This window comes from Rattus norvegicus, chromosome 6 (assembly GCF_036323735.1).
Source record: "Rattus norvegicus strain BN/NHsdMcwi chromosome 6, GRCr8, whole genome shotgun sequence".
Classification (NCBI taxonomy): domain Eukaryota; kingdom Metazoa; phylum Chordata; class Mammalia; order Rodentia; family Muridae; genus Rattus; species Rattus norvegicus.
In genome coordinates, this window is record NC_086024.1 from 13,390,629 (window position 1) to 13,411,799 (window position 21,171).

The 21,171-nt window shown below is 50.8% G+C and overlaps 2 protein-coding genes across 4 annotated transcripts in view; both read right to left on the reverse strand.

Moving 5' to 3' along the window:
- The window catches only part of Rhoq (ras homolog family member Q), a 35,431-nt gene extending 22,130 nt beyond the window's left edge, over positions 1-13,301 (reverse strand). Inside the window, 2 exon segments of one of the 3 annotated variants that reach the window (NM_053522.1) lie at positions 12,248-12,306; positions 12,854-13,301. In NM_053522.1, coding sequence (NP_445974.1) covers positions 12,248-12,306; positions 12,854-12,995 — 201 coding nt within the window. In that variant the 5' untranslated portion in view covers positions 12,996-13,301. 3 annotated transcript variants of the gene reach the window in all.
- A 2,395-nt stretch (positions 13,302-15,696) lies between these two features.
- On the reverse strand, positions 15,697-16,970 carry LOC134479089 (large ribosomal subunit protein eL8-like). Its single transcript, XM_063262569.1, has one exon. The coding sequence runs from the start codon at positions 16,837-16,839 to the stop codon at positions 16,555-16,557; it is 285 nt and encodes a 94-aa protein (XP_063118639.1). The 5' UTR covers positions 16,840-16,970; the 3' UTR covers positions 15,697-16,554.
- Positions 16,971-21,171: the final 4,201 nt, after the last annotated feature.

Sequence of the window (21,171 nt, forward strand, 5' to 3'; positions counted from 1 at the left end):
GTGGGGGGATCCAGAAAGCAAGAAAGGCTGTTCAACATTAAAAATAGAATCATATTTAAAAAACAAAATAGGGACATACCAGTAAATAATAAATTGAGGAAATAACCCTAAAATAGAGCAAAATGAACAGAGAAAATAAAATATAAGGAAATTAGGATGTTCCAGGAAGCCTGGTAAGAGAAGTGAAAGAAGAAGAGGAGAGGACATTAAAGAAATGGACCAAAGCGTTTCCCAGAAGCAGAGTACGGATCTCTAGACTGCGGTGGGATGCAGCGGCCAGTCGGACCCTACCCAGCACAGATGCCCACTGCCTTCCAGGATGGTGAAATCTAAGTCCTGACTGTTTCCAGAACCAAGTTCCTGAAGACAGGTCAAGACCCAGTTAGCTTGAGATTCAAAGAACCTAACAGAACCTAGAAGAGAACAAAGCTATGCCTTTGAAATTCCGGGGAAGAAAGAAAAAGTCAACCAAGTCTGAAAGAAACAAACAAAAAAGATGTTAGGTCTAGCGATGGTGACAAACACTTGATTCGAGGCCAGCCTGGTCTATACAGAGAAACCCTGTCTTGGGGGGTGGGGAGGGCACCAAAAAAAAAAAAAAAAAAAAAAACCAAACCAACCAAAAAACCTATTTAATGTCAAAGAACACTTGCCTGTAATAAACCTTCTTCACTCAGGGAACTGACTAAAATATGTCCTCCATCAGAGTGAGGAGGAACTGAAGGAGAAGCCATGACATCCTGAACATGGGGATTTAACTAAGGGACTGGAACCAGGAAACTCTCTAGTGTCCAGCGGGAGAGGCACTAGGCCAACAGGAGCAGCTGGAAGGCTCAGGAGGGAAGCTCCCACAGAGAGGCTGACAGGATGTTGGACTTAGGTGCTGCACGAAGGGCAGGCTGGAGGGGAAAGAGTGGGGCTGCTATGGATGCTAAGCTAGAGAAGACAGTCCCCAACTCTGCATAAACACAGGAGGCAGGGAGTGGGTGTGGCGTCCTACATGGCTCACCTGTGACCACCTAGTCACAAACAGAAAAGCGCACATGGGAAGTGTCTTGAGAGAGCTGGGGCATTCAGAGTGTGAAGTGAAGACAGAATGTTTGTTCCTGAACCAGGCAGCTGGGAGCAGACAGTGGAGATCACAAGAAAGGGGGCACGGCCTTGCTACAGACGCATGGAGAGACCTGTTGGATCTTACCCGGCATCGACATTAAAACTTTGACACAAATAAAATGACTTTTAAAATCCTGGGGGAGAACAGAATAAAGTAGAAATGCCTAAAATCATTCAGTATGACGGCTTAGAGTGATCACTGGACTTTGTGGGTCCAACCTCCCTGTTTACTGTATACACATTCACCGCTGTAGCCATCGCTGTGTAGAGTTCTAATACATGCATTTCACACTGCATGCATCATTTGCCTGCTATGTTGTTTCTTTAAAATTGTGTGAAAGCGCTTTCTAATGGTTGCTATTACCCTAACACATGTCGGTCTGTGCTTCACGGTTTCTTTTCTACCGGTCCTCGGTGCGTTCATGATTGGTCACTGTCGCAAGTACCACTGTGAAGAAGCCCATTTGTCTATAAACCTCTGTATACCATGATGGTTTTTCTGATTATACGTAAGGGGGAAAGGGTCGCTGCTAATTCAGGGTTTTGTCAAAGATCTTCAAACCAGGTGGGACAGTTTTTACTCCCAACAACATGGTGTGTCCAGCCTTTTCTTTCTTTCATTTGTTCATTCATTCATTCATTCACTTTACATCTGGAAAACTGCCCCTGCCCCGTGTCTAAACTCTTGCTGCATCAGCCCCACGCTATCATCTTCAAGTTCCCACTCGAGAACTGTGTAATCGAGTTAACGAAAATCTCTCACTCGAAGATCTCAGAATGTTCTAAATACGTTTCATAATTTTTTTTTTCTGGTCCACATTTACAGCTATCTGGAGGTACAGGTTCCCACAGGCCATAGGTCGGCCATGTCTGGTCAACTCTCCTGCTCTTGGATATCACTTTTTCCTATCCAGTCCAGTAGATTACAGATCTTATTATTTGCATGTCTTCGCACAGTGGCTTTCGCGTGGCTACTTGCTTTCCTTCTTCTGTGACCTATAGGTTTGTGGCTTTGTTTCTTCCTATACGCCTCCTGGAGACCCCACCGAGACTCTCACCTCTTACAGAGCGACACAATCAAACCCAGGGATCTGACCATCCACGACTGTTCCCAATAAAACTGTTCCCGAGTTGGGGTAACTTTCCAGAGACTCCGCCTGAACAGGAGGGGGAGAGTGGCCCAGTTCCTCTGGTAATCTAAGGCCAGCAGAACTTTCCATCCTGCATCTATACCAAGTATGACCCCAGAGCCAGAAGAAGAATATCCACGGAAAAAGACCGAAAGAGAAGTCCCGCTAAAAAGGAACGAGACATTGACACTTTCCCCAATACAGATAAACCCTGAAAACATGTCAAACCGAAGAGCTAAAGCTAAAAGAGCAAATCTCAGTACAAAACATCCAGGGTGGGCAAATCTACAGAAGTGAACCAGTGGTTGCTAGGGGGTTGCTAGGGAAGAAGAGGGTATGGAGGGTGACCAATAATGGGTGTGAAGTTTTTTGGGGGTGGGGGGTGATAAATATTTTGTGCAATTTATAATATCTCAGCTTTAAATTCCAAAGAGTACATACGTACATCAGCAGTTTGATCCACCGTGAATGTCACTCATCCCCGTTACCCAAGTGGCACACAGGTGTGCATGCCTGCCTAGGCCCACCTGAACAACACATCCTTCCCGCTCCTCCCTCTTGGCGGCACAGCCCACTCTGGAGGCACTCCCGACATAACACAATTCTGTGAGTCGAGGCTCGCTGGAGAACAGTTCAAACCCTGGCCAGTAAACGGATCTGGCAGTCCGTCTGCTCTGGGCTCTGCAGTGAGTGTCACTGGGCCTACATGGGCAGTACATTAAAACCACCACTTACGAGCTGACTGAAAAGCCTTCGACAGTGTCTAGACAGGTCAGAATCCTCTTCCAAATGGCAGGGCCATTTATGAAAGTCAGGCTTTTCCATAATAATCTGACCAACAGGCTCTCCGAAATCCAACACTCACCTGGTTCCTATGGCGATGTCCAAACCTTTCGTAAAACGCTGTGTCACATACAGCGTCCCTTAGGGGCGTCAGCAATCTTCATGGGTAGTAAGGGTCTACCCAGGAACAAAGCCAAGTGTCAAGCTGTGGCTCAGCCAGTTACTCGGTTAAAATTCAGAAATGTGGTATATGTCAGTCTCAAATGGGAGCCTCACAATGACTTCCTTGATTTCTGGATGAGGCCTGGGTGACTCCTCGGCCTCCTGGACAGAGCTCCTAGTGTGGAAACAGAAGTCCCCATCCCTCCTCTCCCCCCCCTTTGTCCTCTCCCCTCATGTAGCACCATCCCCACCTTCAGGTAATAAGGGTGAGCGAGCCCTGACCCAGATGGCCGAGGAGGACAGCCTCCTGCAATTGAGCTGGAGCAAATGGAGCTTTAACTGAACTGGAGCGTCAGAACTAAGCGTTCTCAGTGGCAGCTCTTACAAGGGGCCTCTGCAGAGCCAACTCGCTCACACTACTGACCGTTACACCATTCAAAGGATGCTGCTTCTGGACTGGACTAAAAACAACCAGGGGAACAAATAGATAACATTTGAAAGGGGAGCAAAGGAGTAGAGAGGGAGGTCGCTCCACAGAGCACTGAGGTCAGCCATGGGGAAAGCGATTACTGCAAAAGCGAGCATTGATCAACACAGCACTTCCTCAGACTCCAGCCACCGAGACCTGCCTGGGGTCACACCAGAAGAGTGCCACTGCCCATCCACTACGGGCAGGAGAGAACGTGGCTTGGCACGTAGACCTTATCAAGGAATACTCGTGGAGCCTACTATTTGCATACCCTTAGGGCAGACATCACACTCTTGGAGCCAAGGTTTGCACATGGAGTCTCACCTCCATTTTTCTCCTAAGTCCATTCATTAAGCAAATGTGGAGAGTCCCAACACATGTTCAAGATGAGGAAGGAGGCCACAAGAATGTTTAGGAGAGAAGATTAAGCATGAGGTTCAGATATGTCCCCCAGACATGGACAGTGTGTAAGGTGGGTGATGGTGGCAGCTCGCCGAGAGGAGACACCAGGTCTCAAACAGCATCTGAGCAGCTTTGACTTTCTGGGCTGTCTCAGAATCGCCCATCCAGTCTGGATCAACAGTGATCTCCCCAAGCTTGTGATTGAGGAGACGGGGTACATCCTAAGACTCAAGAACAAGTTCCCAGGCAGCGCATGTAGGGATCCAGTCTGGCACTCTGTCCGCCTGGGAAGCCCTGCTCGGACTTAGCTCTCCATAGGAATTCATTACAGGAGAGCACCCCTGGCCTCCTCTGCACCCAGAAACAGACCCCACTGTGCTCCCACTGCAGGCCCTGGGCCAGACTTGGTTCTCAGGGAACCACTTACTGGCTGGCTACAGGGATAAGCTAGAGGGATGTTCATCTAGACAACTACCACAGAAAGCTAGAAGCCAGAGGGCCTGGGATAAAAGAGACAATTTCTTTCTAGTGCACATAACAGGCGAGCTCTTTACCACTGTGTGTACCCCAAGCCCCAGACATACATTTGCAAAGAGGCAACTTCCCCTAAATAAGAAAACCCTGAGAGGGATAAAAGAGGCCCCCTAAGTAGCTAACACAGCTCCCAGCAGCAGATGGACACAATGACACGGCGCAGAAAGGGGTGTGGAGGGATTTTTAATCCCTTAGGGTTCAGGGGCATCCAACAATTCCACACAGGGCATAATGCAAATGGCAGACAGCTTCGTCCACTTACCCATCAACAGCGTGGCACGAGAACCCCCCAGGCATGCTTCCTTCAGGACGTGCACTGGTGTATGGACAGCAAGACAAAACGGTCTCCAGTTCACAGAACGACATTTACTGGAACAGCTGCAGCCCCTGACATCCAGCCTCCAGACACCACTCCACCAACTCTTTCACCCAGAAAAGTGATTGCGGGTTTTTTGCACAAAATAGTCAACACACGGGGACAAGGCATTCGTTTATAGGCAAGCTGATTAGTGTCAGCTAATACCAAGACCCAGGAGTTGTAATTCCAAGGCCTATCCTGGAAACATCTTTTAACTTTCACCAACTCTATGGCCTGCAGCAAACCACTCAACCTTCCTGACTCTGCAAAATGGGGCAAACACCACTTAGCCTCTATGACTCACGAAGTGGGGAAGGCAAAGAGACAACAACTGTAGCACTGTGGGAAATCACCATCCAAGGCTGAGCCCCCAAGACTATTCTGAGGTCCCATATATCTGGGGACCTGCAGGGGAGGCTGGCTCACCTCTCTGGCCAGTCACCACAAAAGAAATAGCAACAGTAAAGGCCTCCTCCTCCACTTACTTTTCTGCTAAAACAGAAGCAACAAGGCAGCAGATTAATATCTCTCTAATTACTAAGTTGTCAATCAAAAGGGGAGGTCTGTAATTTAGTTATCAAGCATACACCTCAAGTCGGCAGAGAAAGCAGGGACCCCCGGCCCACAAAGACACACGTGGGACACCTCCCAGGCCTGCCCTCTTCACACTGCTTCCCTGCACCCCTGCCAGGGGTGAGCTTTCTCATGCACTCTGCGCCAATGGCCTTTTACCGTGCCATGCTTCTCAGACTTGCCGTTGGTGGCACAGAGAGAAAGGAGCTGCTCGCCCAGCACGAGCTGGTTGGGACCCGGGGCACGGGTGTGTGACTGGAGGGGAAAGTTGAGCACCAGCATGTCCCAGGTCCCTCCCGGCCACCCTGTAAGGGGAGGACATTCCTCTGCTGGGAAACAGGAAGCTCTGACTTGGCCCCCTAGGTACAATCATAACCCCGTAATGTGGATGTGCACATTAGTTTGTGGAGATGAATCTTCCCGGTGGGAAGCAGCGGCACCTGGTCAGGACTCCACAGCCCAGTGAGCCGGCCACCCTGGGCCTCACCTCCTGCCTCACACTCCCACCTCCTGCCTCACACTCGGGAGGGGCAGGGGTGGGGATATCCTACAGCATTGGCCTCCTTTAGCTTCACAATTGTGCAACACACTTCCCAGGGTCTCATCACCTTCCTTTCCCCCACAGAAGGCTAGAACATAGAGCAGGCACCAAACCAGCCACTCCAGAACCTAGGAGGTTTAGCACTCTTGAGAGTGAGTGACTATATGTGTAAATCCTAAGCCCTGGAGCCAACCTGCAAGGCAGGAACTGTCTCCCATCACACAGGGAAGGAAAGAGGCCCCGGGAGGAGTTGGCCAGTGAACTGGTCTTAGTCACACAAAAATAGAGACAAGGTTTGGTGTTCAGCAGCAGAATCCAAAACCCCTCATCCCACCGCCAAACTGCCTTGTGGTCAGGGGACCTTGACGATGCAAAGGCCCCGAGCCTGGTAGCCAGCGAGCCTAGCAAGCCAGGTCACAGACAGAAGGGATAGTTTGATGCGCCATCCACATGCCTGCTTCTCATAGACGGCAGCTGAATCACAGAGGAAGAGTTGTACCTGGTGCCCTGAGCCACTGGCTAGCTTTCAGCTGAGCAAGTCGAGAGCCAGTTGAAAAAGAATTCATTTTAAGGTATCATCATTATGAGGCACTGGCTGGGCTGTAGGAGGCAGTGGAGGACACACAGTGGGCTACCATCCTGGAGCTTTATGGAAGGCCCGAAGCATCCACGGAGACAATGGCAGGCAGTGGTCCCACACCACTCCCTGGGGCACCTGAAGGGCTGGGGCAGCTGGCCACCTGCCACCTGCAGGCTTCCCTGGGCTCAGAGCAGCTGTGACAGGCACTGAAAGAGGAACAGCAAAGTGCTGAGGGCAAAGAAGGCCACTCCCTGGCCCAAACAGGCCAAATTAGGGCAAAATCAACTCCCTGGGGTGTGAAAGGAAATCCAGCCCATCTTAAATAGTTCGGTTAGTTGTTTTTTTTTTTTTTAAAGCTGCATTTGTAGGGTTTTGGGTTTTTTTTTTTTGGCCTGGTTTCTCGGACACTGCCTTTTTTCTTTTTGAAGCACTACTACGGTAGCTGAGGCCTCTGGGATACCTGCTGCTGCTAACACACATCCTTGCTAGAGACTGATACTCTTCTGGAAATATGCTAGGCTGAAACCCCAAACTCTACCACAAAACCACAAAAGTCCAGTTCTCCAAAAGACCCTGACCAGGGAATGAGGCTACAAGTTCAAACCCCAGTAATTAAAGGGGAGGTGGGTACACAGCTGTAGAGATGGCTCAGCGGTTAGAGCACTGACTGCTCTTCCAGAGGTCCTGAGTTCAATTCCCAGCAACCACATGGTGGCTCACAGCCATCTCTAAAGGGATCCCTCTTCTGGTGTGTCTGAAGAGAGTGAGTGTACTGACATATAACTGCAAAGAAACAAAAAGAGTTCGCTCTGTGGCCATACCGTGGCACACACAGCAATTCGTGCTCGGCTCCCCAGGCCCCCCGCCTCACCAGCCCCCAAGGCTGCTGAAGCAGCATCTCGTTCTGTCTGCAGCGTTCGCCCTTGGCATACCAGTCAGGAAGCATTAAAGACTAGAAAGGTCATGAGACCTCAGGAGACTCACGTTGGAAGCCGATCAAAGCCCTCGGAAAGGCAGAGACATAGCACGAGGCTCAACTGGACACTCCCCCACTCTTAAGTTCCTGCCTGACCTGGAAGAGACCGCCAGAGTCCCACCCAGGAAAACCCAGTGTACTTTAAAGTGCAACAGCTTACGAATGGACAGGCCACCACCTTCTCAATCCAGAGGAGGCCGCCAAGCATGCCTGTGTGATACAGTGCAGACTGGGGTCTAAATAGCTTCTACGGAGGTTAACGAAATCTGCGGTGTGTTACCAAGAGAGACCAGATGCTCAGTGCCACATCTCACCTGTTGCAGCTCACATCTGAAAGAGACTCAGGGCTCCTCTCACGCTCTGTGCCCTCAAGGATGGAACCAGAGGCTGAGGGAACCAGAAGCTGGTGGGACGCGAGTGGCCGTGTCTGTGTGCTGCACACCCACACTCAAGTCGAAAACCTTTTTCTGTGACTCCCACCAGCTTCCTCACTTCCTCACTAGACTGCTCCTCTGGGGAGCAGTCTACCTGGAGAGGTGTCATGAACAAACCCTACCTCAAGATAGAAGGCATTTGATGAGGTGGTACCACTGCCCCTCCCCCCACACGCACTCTGCTAAATTCTTGGGTGCTGCCCCGAAAATGTAGAAGAGGAGGGACCTCCTTCTGCCGCCTCCAGTCGAGGTTCCATTTGTTGGAGGAAGTGCCTTCCTGGGTACCCAGAGGGCTCTGGGGGAAAGGGGGCAGCTACAGCTGCTGGGCTACAGCAAGTGCGAAGTAAATCTCGTTTGTCACTGAGAAGCTGCCCCAGGGGAGCCTGGAGCAAGGATATTTATAGCTCTCACGCATACAACCCTGAACTTGGATGCTTAAGTTGCCAGATACAGCAACAACGGGCCCAAAGATACATGTGAACTTGGACGCAGAGGCAGTGGCTAAATCCAGAACTTTAGGGATCCCAAACTCACCCCACCGTGACACACCCTCCTGAATGTCGGTATTCTGAGACCTGGGATAAACTGGACTTTGGTGCTTCCCTCCTCAGAGTATCAGGTTCTGCCTTCCTGCCAAGGATTAAGAGATCAGGCCTGGAGCCCGCAGGCAGGGGGGCAACCTGCCAAGCAGATAGATCCCTGCCTGCCGGCTTGTTTGGGCACAGGGAAAGTTCACCCCGCTTCCTTTCATTCCCAACAGTAGAGGCCATGGTAACAATTTCACCTTTCTAATTCCCTCCCACGTGGGCAGAGGGCTAGTGCAGAACCTCCACTGAAGGCCCAGAGGTGGGCAGGAAAGGAGAAGTTCCATAGAGACCTGGGAAGAAGCCAGGCCTCTCTGCAAGGCCCCACAGTAGAGAACTGTGTGGACTTCCATTCCAAAACGCTTGGCAGACAAAATGGCACACTGCCCCTAGAGCAATCTAGGGTTCAGCCAAGAAGGGGAGAGGGTTCCCTTCTGCGGCCATGCTTGTGAGTGAGTGGAGCACAGACAGAAGTCCCAAGACAAGGCGCACACCAGGGACTGCTGTCCAACACACTTGTGTACTCCCTTCTCTCTTCTCTCTGCTGATAGCAGATAGACATGAGCCTGCTCACGAAGGCCAAAGGCCACCTCCTAACCACCCTCCCTTGACTGGTAGATCCCTAATAGGTCAACTTGGGTCACTGATGCATGTGGCTATGGACTTGACTGGAGTGGTCAAGAGTCAGAAATGTGGAGTAGAGGTGACAACCTGAGGGAGGCACTGCTGCATTTATTAGGTGGGTACGCTGAGCACCCACACACATGAGCAGTGTGGAGAGAAGGCCAGTGCTTTCCAGCCTGTAATCCTCCTCCTCCTCATCCCACTGTCTCTGGAAAAAGAACCAACCGAAACCTACAGATGCCACTTGCTTCTCAACCTCTACGTGGAGCCTGAAACTATTTCTCTGTCTCCACACCTCCGCTAACGACTCTCGGATCTGGCACGGTTAGCGGAGTGTATGAACTTCGGGCATGATACGTTCTCCTCCTCCACTTGGGACCACCCCCGACCCCCCAAGTTACCCCACCCATAGCAGAACACAGTAATTTCTTGTGCTATCGTTTGCACGCCTACCACACACAAAGAACTGTTCATGCCAACTGTTTCTCAAAGGTTAATGAATTTAAGACAGCCTACATCTCTGCGGTGAAGATTCTAATTATCCACATTTTACTATTACAGAGCAAGTAAATCCAGTCAGTTAGAATCACATGCCTAGTGCAGGTAAAGATATGACCCCAAGGTGTTTTAATCCCGAAGCCCATAGATGTCCCCCCTTTGTATATCTGTCTAAAACTCCCTGGCATCTGATTATGTGCGTGTGTGCCCATGTATTTATTTAGGGTTATTATTGTCATAAAAGGAAGCCGGTATCTATCTATAGAGAAGTGGGGTCTTAACAATCAGCACAGAAACCTACATGAGACGTAGGAACAACCATTTGATCCAGACTCTTACAAGCAGTAGCGACCGCATAACTTAAATGTTTTCTTTTGCACACCTTAGATGTTTACTTAGCACGATACAATAGCCCTGCCGCTTTGTCTGATAATGGCTAAGTTTGCTTATTACTAACGAAATTAATTATCAATAACTTCAGCCCCAAATCCTAAGTATTAGCGTGTGGTACCTACCATCAGGTGACATGAGACCCCCTGATCACACCCTCCCCACCCTCGCCCGGACTACAGCCAAGAGAATGGCTGCAAAACTTCAAATACTACATGCATGCAAGCAATCTGACCGAACCCGGGACACCTCAGTACTTCCCAAGACACCACTGGAGTGGCCCGGGGTCCTTTATCTCAGCAGCAAGCTTTCGTAAGCTGTGTGAGCTTAGATGTGCAAACATGGGCATGTGGCTGCCCCTGTAGGATAAGAAATTAAAGTCGGGAACTTTCTTCTCCAAAACTCTACCCTCAACTACTGTCAACTCCTAATCTATCAATGGCACTACTTAAAGTTGGAGGTTCTTTTTTTTTTTCTTTCTTTTTTTTTCTTTTTCTTTTTTTATTTCAGAGCTGGGGACCAAACCCAGGACCTTGCGCTTGCTAGGCTCTACCACTGAGCCAAATCCCCAACACCAAAGTTGGAGGTTCTTAACTGTGTTCCTCTCCTTGCCCTCCAAGACTGACAAAAGTGGCGTTGGCGGGGCTAAAGGACAATCGAACAGGCCCAGGAGCTGAGAAGCAGCCCTCGGCGGCATTGGCAACTGCAGGGAAAGGGGGCGTCCTCTAGCCTTTGCACTGCCAGCAGGTCTCAGTCCTCAAATGCCTCTTTGCCACCTTCCTATTCTGTTCCCCTGGTGCCATGCCCCCCAGCCATAAAGTTATCTTGTTGCTTTATCATAACTGTAATTTTGCTACTGTTAGGAATCTGATGTGCAGAATAGCTGATATGTGACCCTTAGACTGAGAACCACTGCTCTAACAGTTTAGAAATCAGGGCCAAATCAAGCCCCTCACCCCACCCCCAAAACCCACAAAATGTTTCTAGATTTCAGTATAGAATGAGAGAGCCTACAATGCTAAAAGGCAAATCTAATCGAACACACGTTTAAAACTACAGTATCTGTGGAGAGATCTCTCTGCCCCGCCCCCGCCCCACCCCTCTTTACCACCACCACCACCACCACCCCTTCACAAATAAGGAGGCCCCCACGATTGGAGTCACTCTTAATCGCTCAATGGCTCACAGGCCCTCTGGGGGCTTAAGTCTGCAGAATACACAGAAACTTCTCCAGAGACTTCAGAGCAAATGATAGAGCTGAATTCTGCAAAATTTTATCACCTTAGCCTCAGAAAGAATTAAAGTGGGTCCAGCAAGGCAGTAGACAGAAAATCAGAAATCCCCTTAACCCTACAGGAGAACAGCCTGGCCCTTCTGGTTTGCAAACACTAGCCAGAGGCTGCAGACAGAAGTGTTCCTTTCCTTTCTGCTGTAATCTCTCCAAAGAAAACACAAAGTCACCTGGCCCTCCAGGGGGAAGAACAGCTCTTCCTTCCCAGACTCCTGCTGAACTCTTAACCCTACCCACCCCGAACCCCAGGGAGTGGCTGATGGTTGTTGTTTCTTTTCTTTTTCCCGGTGCTCCTCTGGTAACACCACAAATTACGTTTTCAAGGACTGGAGTCCCAGAGTGCAATGATGTTGTAATAAACATAACCAGGACCAAATGCCTTCCCATCATCTTAGATGATGCCATTTCCTACCAATCAGGCTCCTCGGGCAGGCAGACCACTCACCAATGAGGGACCAGACAGAGGCTGTGAGAGGGAGACCTGGTCATCAGCAACTAAAAATAAGAACGCTTTACCATTGGCCACTGCCACTTTGCAACAGGAGTTGGGACCCACTCACCAGGCAACATACGTAATGACCCATACAGTCAAAAACTTTCACATCGCGGGGCTCACGCTGGCCTGCGTTTTCTATTGGGTTTGTTTCCTCGATTTGCTGACTTAAGAAAAAACCTGATACTGAGGTTCCCCTGGAAGACACACCCTCCCACCTAGATACCTCAGTATCCAAAGGCCTTCCACAGCCTCACAGAACTGGCGAGAGATGGGGGGTAAGGGGAACCGGCCAGAAGCCAAAACACTCACCTGTCCAGCTGTGTCATAGAGTCCCAAGAGGTACTGCTTGCCCCCCACGGTGACGCTGACTGCAAGGACAGAAGCGGGGGTGGGGAAAGAAGCTCACAATGACCTGAGGTCTAGCAATTTCGTTCCCCACCGTACCCTCCTTTCCCAAATCACTGGGAAGCATGTGGGTGCTTCCCAGAAGAGAACATCCCCTTTTTTCTTTGAGTACAGTTCACTGCCAAGTGGCATGAGATATAGGTGTAATGTGGTCCCCTGCCATCCAACCCCCACCAAACCCTGTAGCCACGTCTACCCTAGTGTTCCCAGATGTTTCCCCTACAGGGGTTTCAGGCAGTAAGAGACGAGACCGCCGCGGGAAGGTCAAGAAGGGCGCTCAAGAGACTGAGAAGTGTGGGAGAGGGGCGAAAGGGGAGATAGGAATGGGGTGGGAGTTCCTGCGAGGGGTGACCAGAGGCACAGCCTGGGGGAGGGGGTGGAGCCGCCAGGAGAGGACACGGAGGGGGAGGGGAACCAGCTCAGGGGAGGCAGGCCAGGGGGCTCAGCCAAAGTTGCTCCAAAGTTCCCAGCCCGGGATCAGCCCCTTAAGTCAGCAGGACAGAGGCTTACCTGCGTAGTGGTCGAAGACAGTGGGCACGTACTCCTCGGGGAAGGCGTCGTTAGCATAGCTCATGAGCAGGCACGTCTTACCCACCGCCCCGTCGCCGACCACCACGCACTTGAGCATCAGCGCGCCGGGCCCGTGAGCCATGCTGCGGCCGGCCGGCCTCGGGGCATGGTCCCCCCGGAGCCCCCGCCCCGGCCCCGGGCTCAGCCCCAGCCCGCCTGGGGGGTCCGCCGTCGCCGCCGCTCGGCGCAGCAGGGCCGCCCCCCCGGCCCCATGCAGCGGTTCCCCTGACCGGAGGGGAAGGTGCGGCGGGCCCGGAGCGCAGCCGCCGCCGCTTCGATCGCTACCCCGCTCCCCGCCCTGGTCCCGCTCGCCGCGCCCGGCTGCTGGCCCCGCCGCTCGGCGCCCGAACCCGCTCCCCGGCCCGGCCTCCCCAGGAGGATCCGCCGGATCATAAGACCGTCCGGCCCCAGGGGAGTCGGCAACTTTGGGGAGGGCGGCGGAGGGGAGGGGCCAGACGGCTCTGCCCGCCCCGCGCCGCCCCGGCCCCCGCCCGCCTAGACGGGGGGGAGGGCGGTCCCGGCGGCTCCCGGGTGCCGCGCGCCCCGCGCCCGCGCCCGCCGTGCGCTCCTGCCGCTCACTCTAGCTTGACTCCCCGCGAGGCGGGCGCAGGAGGCCGAGGAGGAGGCGCCGGGGAGCCGGGAGGACGGCGGCTGGGGGAGGGGCTCTCGGGCAGCCGCTCGGAAGGAGCCCAGGGCTCCTCGCGAAAGTGCGGCCAGAGCCCGGAAGCGTCCTCAGGCCCCGGTGCGGGGAGGAGAGGTGGAGGCCTTTCGGGAACCACGACAACTTCAACGGTGACGCAATTGTGAAAAATTTTACAGATGAATATATTTAAATCCTGCCTGGAAGGCAGGAGCCATCCCATCGGCCTGCAAGTGCTCCACGCAACTGGAAATCAGGAACAGCGGCCAAGAGGGTTATAAAAATAATTAATAACAATAATTAGAAAGGCGCGCGGAGGCTGGGAAGATGGTGGGTCTCTAAGCTGGAAAGCTGGGACTCCTGGCTTATTGCTTGCTCTTAAGCACCGCCACCCCACGCCTTTCGCAGCACGAGCTTGAGTCATTTTCTATGAAATTGGTGACTAAGAGATGCAGCAATTGCACCCCCAACCATCCACAAAAGAGCGAGCCCTTGTCAGGAGACCGCAAATGTTATTTGTGCTCCCCCTGGAGGCGACATCGTCCGAGGCTTCCTTTTGGTTCCAAGTGTCTCTCCAAAAGTGTTCAGTTGTGATCCTTAAAATATGATGCATCCTTATGCTCTGAGATTTGGGGGGCAGTGATCCAGGACCAACCCTGCGCCTCTGTCTGGCAAGTCCGGAAGCACTTGTCTGGCCAGGGCCAGTTGTGTGGCCGAGTACTGCTTTAAACCTAAGGCCTGGAGGGAAAACTCACTCTGTGCTGACCTCACACCGCACCCTACCCCAGCCTGCTGATAGGGAAATAGCTTCCTCTCACCAGTTCATAGTGATAGAAAATGGTGCGTTGAGAGGTACGTGGGACATTCATACCCTCAGCCCCGGGATTTAAATGGGGCAACTGGGACCTGGGATGTGGTTACCAAAAGGCTCCCTGTTACTCCCAGAGTTCAAGGACTTAAGGGCCACCTGGGGAGATGCTTACTTTGATGCTCTCTTTTCACGTTCAGGATCCCCAGGTGCCAATTTTCAAATCATAATCCTGATTTCAGTTCTACCAGGAAGATTTCGAGTGTTGCTTAAAGTTCCTTGCAAGTGAACTTAGGGAAGCATCTCTCCATACCTTGCCCATTGTATTTGAATAGAAGTACTTGCATTGACTAATAAATCCGAAAGTTACTTCATTAAATTCTGAAAGGGTAAGGAAGGTGGCACTCTGTTTTGAAGTCAGGTCTTGACACTTTCCCATGGAGGGGAAGGGAAGAAGGTTTGCTGCAAAGACTAGTATTCTGAAAGGAGGAACTGTGGAAAAGGTTAAAGAGCTGTGGGAGCCAGCTCTGCCGGAAAGCTGAGTTTGGTCCAAGCACCACAAGTTAGCAGTGTGGCTGGCCGCCGTTTTCTAGGCCTCGGGTTTTCTGCCTTAAAAAAATGTGAACTCATCTCACAGGGACCCTGGGTTCTGGATGGCTTGTGGGAAGCTCTGAGAATCTCAGAGCTCACTTCAAGTTGGGGACTGATGTGGGATGAATCATGCGGTGGTGACTTCATTGGCGACAGTGACCTCATTCCCTTGGCCCACAGTAATGCCAGACAGGCTGCCAAGAATATTAGAGCTCTGGGGACAGTCACACCTGGTGGATGTGGGGCGGGAGCTGGGGGATGGACGGCTACCCAGAACACTGCCTTAATAGTCCATTCACCCTTCAACTGGAACAATTAGACCTCTGCAAGACCCTCACTTTCCCATGGGCAAAAAAGAGAATGCCCAAGTAAAACAGAACAAAACCAAAACCAGTTCTCAAATGTCAAGGACTAGGGTACAGGAAACAACTTTGTTTCTAAGCATCCCAGAGGCCTCTGCTCTTTTCCTTTTGTTTGAACTGCGAACACTGAAACAGACACAGGTCTGTGTGAGAACAGCGAACTGGTCTAGGCGGCCTTCTCTTTTTCCTCTATTCCTTCCTTCCTCCTCCTCATTCAGTATTCCGTTTAACAAGCTTGAATTGAGGTCGACTAGACGCCAGGCTTTCTTCCTGGGGAAGGCAGGGGCCTTAGAGCTGGCAAGGCACGCTCACTAGAGAGGGAGCGGAAAGGCGCTTGCTGATGGGCAAACAGTTGCTATATAATGTAATCAGTACTGGGGGTGGGTAGGGGGAATAAAGAACAGGCTTCTGGGAGAGCCAAGGAGGCTGCAGTGCAGAGCTGTGGGTGTGCTGTGAAGGATTTGCAAAGTGGTGGTGGTGACCTGGGGCTCTGAGGCGAATAGGGCAAGGCCCAGGAGAAGCAGACAGCGTGCTCTGTCCAGGAAGAGTGAGCAGCGTAGAGCCTCTTGCAGATGTTGAACATCTGAAGTGGACAGGCTGTTCCCACTGGGGCGCGTGCATTCGAGAGCATATCTTTATCTCCATAGCAAGGTACAAAGGCACCATGAGGCGAGTGGTGTCATGGTGAAGGAGGGAGAGATTGGCAGCGTGCTGCTGTGTGCAGCAGTATCTGTGTCACATTGAGCACTCGGTGATCAGTGAGATACATATGCTTACTTTATCTCTCAAACGACTGTGCAAGGTAAGACTCGTAGACAGCCACTATTCATCCGTCTGTCTAGGTCAGCACTGTTTGCTTCATGTCTGTCGTCCGGTGGTTTGACTGGAAGCTTTCACCTTACACATCCTGCCTGAGCCCTGACCCCACAAACCCCTGCCTGCCCCAGGTACTGAATCCAAGGCAAGAAAGACAAGCAAAACTCCTTCCTGGAATTTTTTTAATTCGGGATTCACAGCAGGATTTTCTACTCTTTTGCTGCATAGCTTGGCTATGTGTGGTTCTGAAAACTGTTGGCCACTCAGGAATTAGCCAGCACAAGAGAATGAAACCCGAAAGCAAAGGGAAACTGAGGGGCTGCCCTCAAGGTACATTCACACACACTCCCATGCGTGCGCGCACACTCCGAGTGCATGTAAATAATTTTTTTAAATTTTGTAATTATATTTATGTACAGAAAACTTAAGTGTACATTTTACCCAGTTTAGTGGCGAGTTCTTTAGCCTTTGCCTTTTCCAGCTTGGCAATGCAAGCCACAGACTTAGGACCCAGGACGTTGTCTCCCCAGTGGGAACGGATCTCGTCATATCTGTCATTATAATTGGTCCTAAGAGCTTCCACCAGCTTAGCCAGAGCACCCTTGTCTTCCGAGTTAACCTGTGTGAAGGCAGCGGTGGTGCACGTCTTCCTGTGGACCAGGCACCCCAGCCTGGCCTTTCCCTTGATGATGCAGTAGGGCACTCCCATCTTTCGACACAGGGCAGGCAGGGAAACCACCAGCTCAATGGGGTCTACATCATGGGCAATCACCACCAGCTGAGCCTTCTTGTTCTCCACAAAGGTAGTACCTGTGTTGACCCCTGCTCGGAGGACAGGTCTCTTAGTTGGGACGTCCCCTTTGCCAGCAGCTTTCTTCTCAGCACGGGCCAGCAGCCTGTGCTTCTTCTCCTGCTCTGTCTCTGGCCTGTACCTTGTGGGCAAGCTTAAACAGCTGAGTCGCTGTTTGCCTGTCCAGGGCCTGGGTGAACTGGTTGATGGCAGGAGGTACTTTGAGCCGCTTATAAAGGCTGGCTCTTTGCTGCTGCAGCCTGATGTAGCCAGACCATTTGAGGAAGCCTGTAAGATCTCTTTTGGGCTGGATGTCCTGCCCAATGCTGAAGTTCTTAGGCCTTTTCTCAAACAAAGGACTGACCACCTTTTTGGCCTCTTGTTTCTTGACAACAGTGGGGTCTGAGGCCACCTTCTTCCCCTTGGCCTTCTTTCCTTTGGGCATCTTGCTCGGCTGGAGGAGAGAGCGTAAATAATTTTAAGCTCAGAACTCTGCTGTTTCCGAGGCCCTACTGGCCTAATGGGTTGAAGTTAGTTTTTAGCTTCTGATAACCAAAGGAATTCTGGCCCTTACAGTGTTCACGTTATAGCCGAGGTAAGGAACAAACAAAGACACTTAAGAACCCTGCTCAGTCGCACAGCCACGTAGCAGGGCTGCGGTCTGAAATGTGGTCTTCCCAGTTCATGCTGCTTGCTGCATGTTCTGTGACAAAGCATCCAAGATGGCAGACAGGGAAAATGACAAATCTAGGCCTGTCATTGGAGACCACTCTGGCACCAGGATACGGCTTTGGAGAATAGAGATAAGGTCAGACAGAGGAGGGGAGAGACTGCGTAAGATTGGACGGTGTATTGCCACGGCGTGAAGCAGAGAATGAGGTTCAAGAATATTCACGTGACAGGATCCATGGGATTTGGTAACAGCCTGGGGAGGGTTGGTATCTTCCATTGGCCTCTCTGACCAGTGGGTTTTCCTTGATTCCTAATTAAACTAAAGCCTTAGACTTCCTCTAACCATCTACACTCATTTCATATTTAAGCTGGTCAGGGTAGCCCGTGAAAAGCAGGATGGCTTTTTGCCTAACACCCAAACTATATTGCATCTCTAAAACCATCAGTGACATCCATTGCACCTTGGTTGCTGCCCCGCAGAGTTCCTAGGTCTCCCAAAGCTGCAATGGAAACGACAGTGAAGTGTGCGTCAGGTCCAGTGTCCATACAGGAGCCCATGCTCACTCCAAGTCTCTCTGTATCTCTCCTCCCTCTCTGAAACTCCTTCTGGGAAGTTATCAATAACGTGGCCCTTGTCTTCAGATGGAGCCACCTGACTGCCAAGGACCCTCCTGCCGCCCACAGTCTATATCCGGCCTATGCTTCCCCTTCGTACACACCCTTCCCTTCTGCACCCCCCCATTTTTGGTAGCATGTGTTGCACTGTATTTCGAGCTGAGGTACTAATGACTTAAACACTGTGGCGAGTTCTTAAACGTCATCGGGCCTTAATGAGCAAGTCTAATAAAATGATCTCACTTGGCTTTCACTTCTAAATGAATGTAACTAGATCCCTCTTTCCAGTTCAGCACCTCCCAGAAATTCAGGCTATACCCCATACACTGAGGATTCAAGCTTAAGTAGCCTTAGCAATTTTTTTCAGTCCTCTGCCTTCCTCTATGCCCTAAGGTTAGGAAAGCGGTCATTGTGACCCCTGTTATCAACCACCTACTGCCCCACTGTAGGAGAGGGCACCACCTTGGAGATTGCTGGAAATATAATTTGGAAATTGTTCCCTCCCATAAACTTCAAAGAAAGAGGGGTCACAGGTTTCCCTGAGAAATGAAATAAGTATTTTACCCGGGCTTCAGTAGGAAGAGTGCTATAATTGAGTCTCTGACTCAGAAGTGACAGACCCTTGAGGTGTTTAGATATAGGTGGTGGCAATGACATCTACCAGCCAAACTCATTTGTCCCTATTCTGTCCCAGTGGATGTTTTGGTCAGTGAATGTCAGAAACATATTTTGAACGTTAAGCATCTTCTGGTTCAGTGGATCTCAACCTGTGGGGTGCAACACCTTTGGGGGTCGAACTTCAGATGTCCTGCCTTCAGACATTTATATTATGACTCATAACAGCAGCAAACTTTCAGGCATAAAGTAGCAATGAAAGAAACGTTATGGTTGGAGGTCACCACAACGTGAGGCACTGCATTAAAGGGTCGCACCATTGGGAAGGTCAAGTTGGTGAGTCTCGGTCTCAATGGGAAGAGAAGAGCTAACCTTAAAGTCAAGCTGGACTTTACAGACCTAGCTAGTGAAACATGGGTTAACTATAAGCCACACCCTCTCTGGAGGGTTCCGAGTCAGTGGTGGGTAGGTAAGTCAGTTCCTGACACGGGAAGTGGTACGTCAGAGCAGGCAGTGGTTATAGATGTGGTATGATTAAGTTCCCAGTTCAAAAGAGACAGGTGGACACACGGATTGTGGACAGCTAGGGGACAGCGATGGTGCTGGAAGTGGTTTTCTTGCCAGAAAAGCTCCGAGGTGTGTGCTGGATGTCACACCACGCTCATCTTCGACAGTTCCTCCAGCCCTTCCGCAACCTTGTGTGCTCTCTCTGACTCTCTTAGGAGTGTCCATGCCTTCTCTGGTTAATCAACCTTGGTCTCTGCAGCTTGCAACCAACCAGCCACCCGAGAAGGGGCAGACAAGCAGATAACCACACTGAGGGTACTTGGTGTAAGCACTGTAGCCTCGCTCACTTCTACCATAGCAAGCAACAGCCCAGGACTGTTCTTCCTAATTGACGTAAGGTTAAGTTGCATAAAACTGTTGTTTCCCAAATACGAACTGTGTAGTCCGGGGCCAAGTGGCTGAAGAAAGGGATGGGGTAAGCTTTACTTTCTGTGGAAGCATTGTATTAATGGAAACAAAAGACTGGGGGACCACCGGGGAGATGCTCTCAGGGCCAGGTATCATAGAGGAGAAAGCCTGGATGCTATCATAGAGGAGAAAGCATGGATGCAAAAAGGGCCGCTGCACCCCTGGTCTGTTGCCAACTGCCAAGTTGCATATGTGTAGGGTAAACTTCAAGATGCTAAGCACAGGGCAAAGGCTCCCAGTGCTTCAGAAGAGGTTTGGGTTTCCACTGGCCAGTGTGTGAAGAGGTCTTAGTGAGTTCAGCAGTCCAGGGAATTCAATGGCAGCCCCGGTAGAAAGGTTCTATAGCTCTAGTGTCAAGGTGACTTTAGATATTTCCCCGACAAGGTTTGGAAACAAGCCTCAGAAGTAGCAAGCTCACCACACACTGCCGGGTAAAAGAAGTCTGCATTTTTAAGTAACAAATTACAAGTGTCCAAACTATCCTCCAAAATGGAAGGCAGAAGTAACTTGTTTTTTTTTTTTCAGATATCAAAAGGCTTAAATGTTTCTAATTAAAATATTGTTATTTTATTTCTTTTTATGTGTATGGGCGTTCTGCCTATATGTATGTCTGTGTGCCACTTTCATGTCCGATACCTAAGGAGGCCAGAAGCAGGCATCAGATCCCTTGGGACTGGGAATTGAACCTGGGTCTTCCGGAAGAGCAGCCAGTGTCTAAAGTCCTGAGCCATCTTTCGGGGCTCTTAAGGACTGTTTAACCATAAGATCTTCACTCCAATAAAATTCTTCAGGTGTTGATACCAGATGAGAAGTCAGAACTCTACAATGAGATTAAGAGCCCAAAGATGGTAAAACATGTAGATAAATACATGACACTTTCCTTTGTCACTAAAACAATCTTAGAAGGGGGAACAAAAATATTCACAGGGACACAGAGACAAAGTGTGGAGCAGAGACTGATGGAAAGGCCATCCAGAGACTGCCCCACCTGGGGATCCAGCCCATTATACACACAGCCACCAAACCCAGACAATATTGCTGATGTCAAGAAGTGAATGCTGACAGGAGCCCGCTATAGCTGTCTCCTGAGAGGCTCTGCCAAACATGACAAATACAGAGGTGGATGCTTGCAGCCTGACAATGAACTGAGAATGGGGCCCCCATTGGAGGAATTAGAAAAAGGATTAAAGGAGCTGAAGGGTCTTGCAACCCCATAAGAACAATACCAACCATACAGAGCTCCTAGGGACTAAGCCATGATCCAAAGAGTACATACTGACAGACCCATGGCTCCAGCTGCATATGTAGCAGAGGATGGCCTTGTTTGGAGTAAAGGCCCTTGGTTCTGTGAAGGCTCAGTTCCCAGTGTAGGGG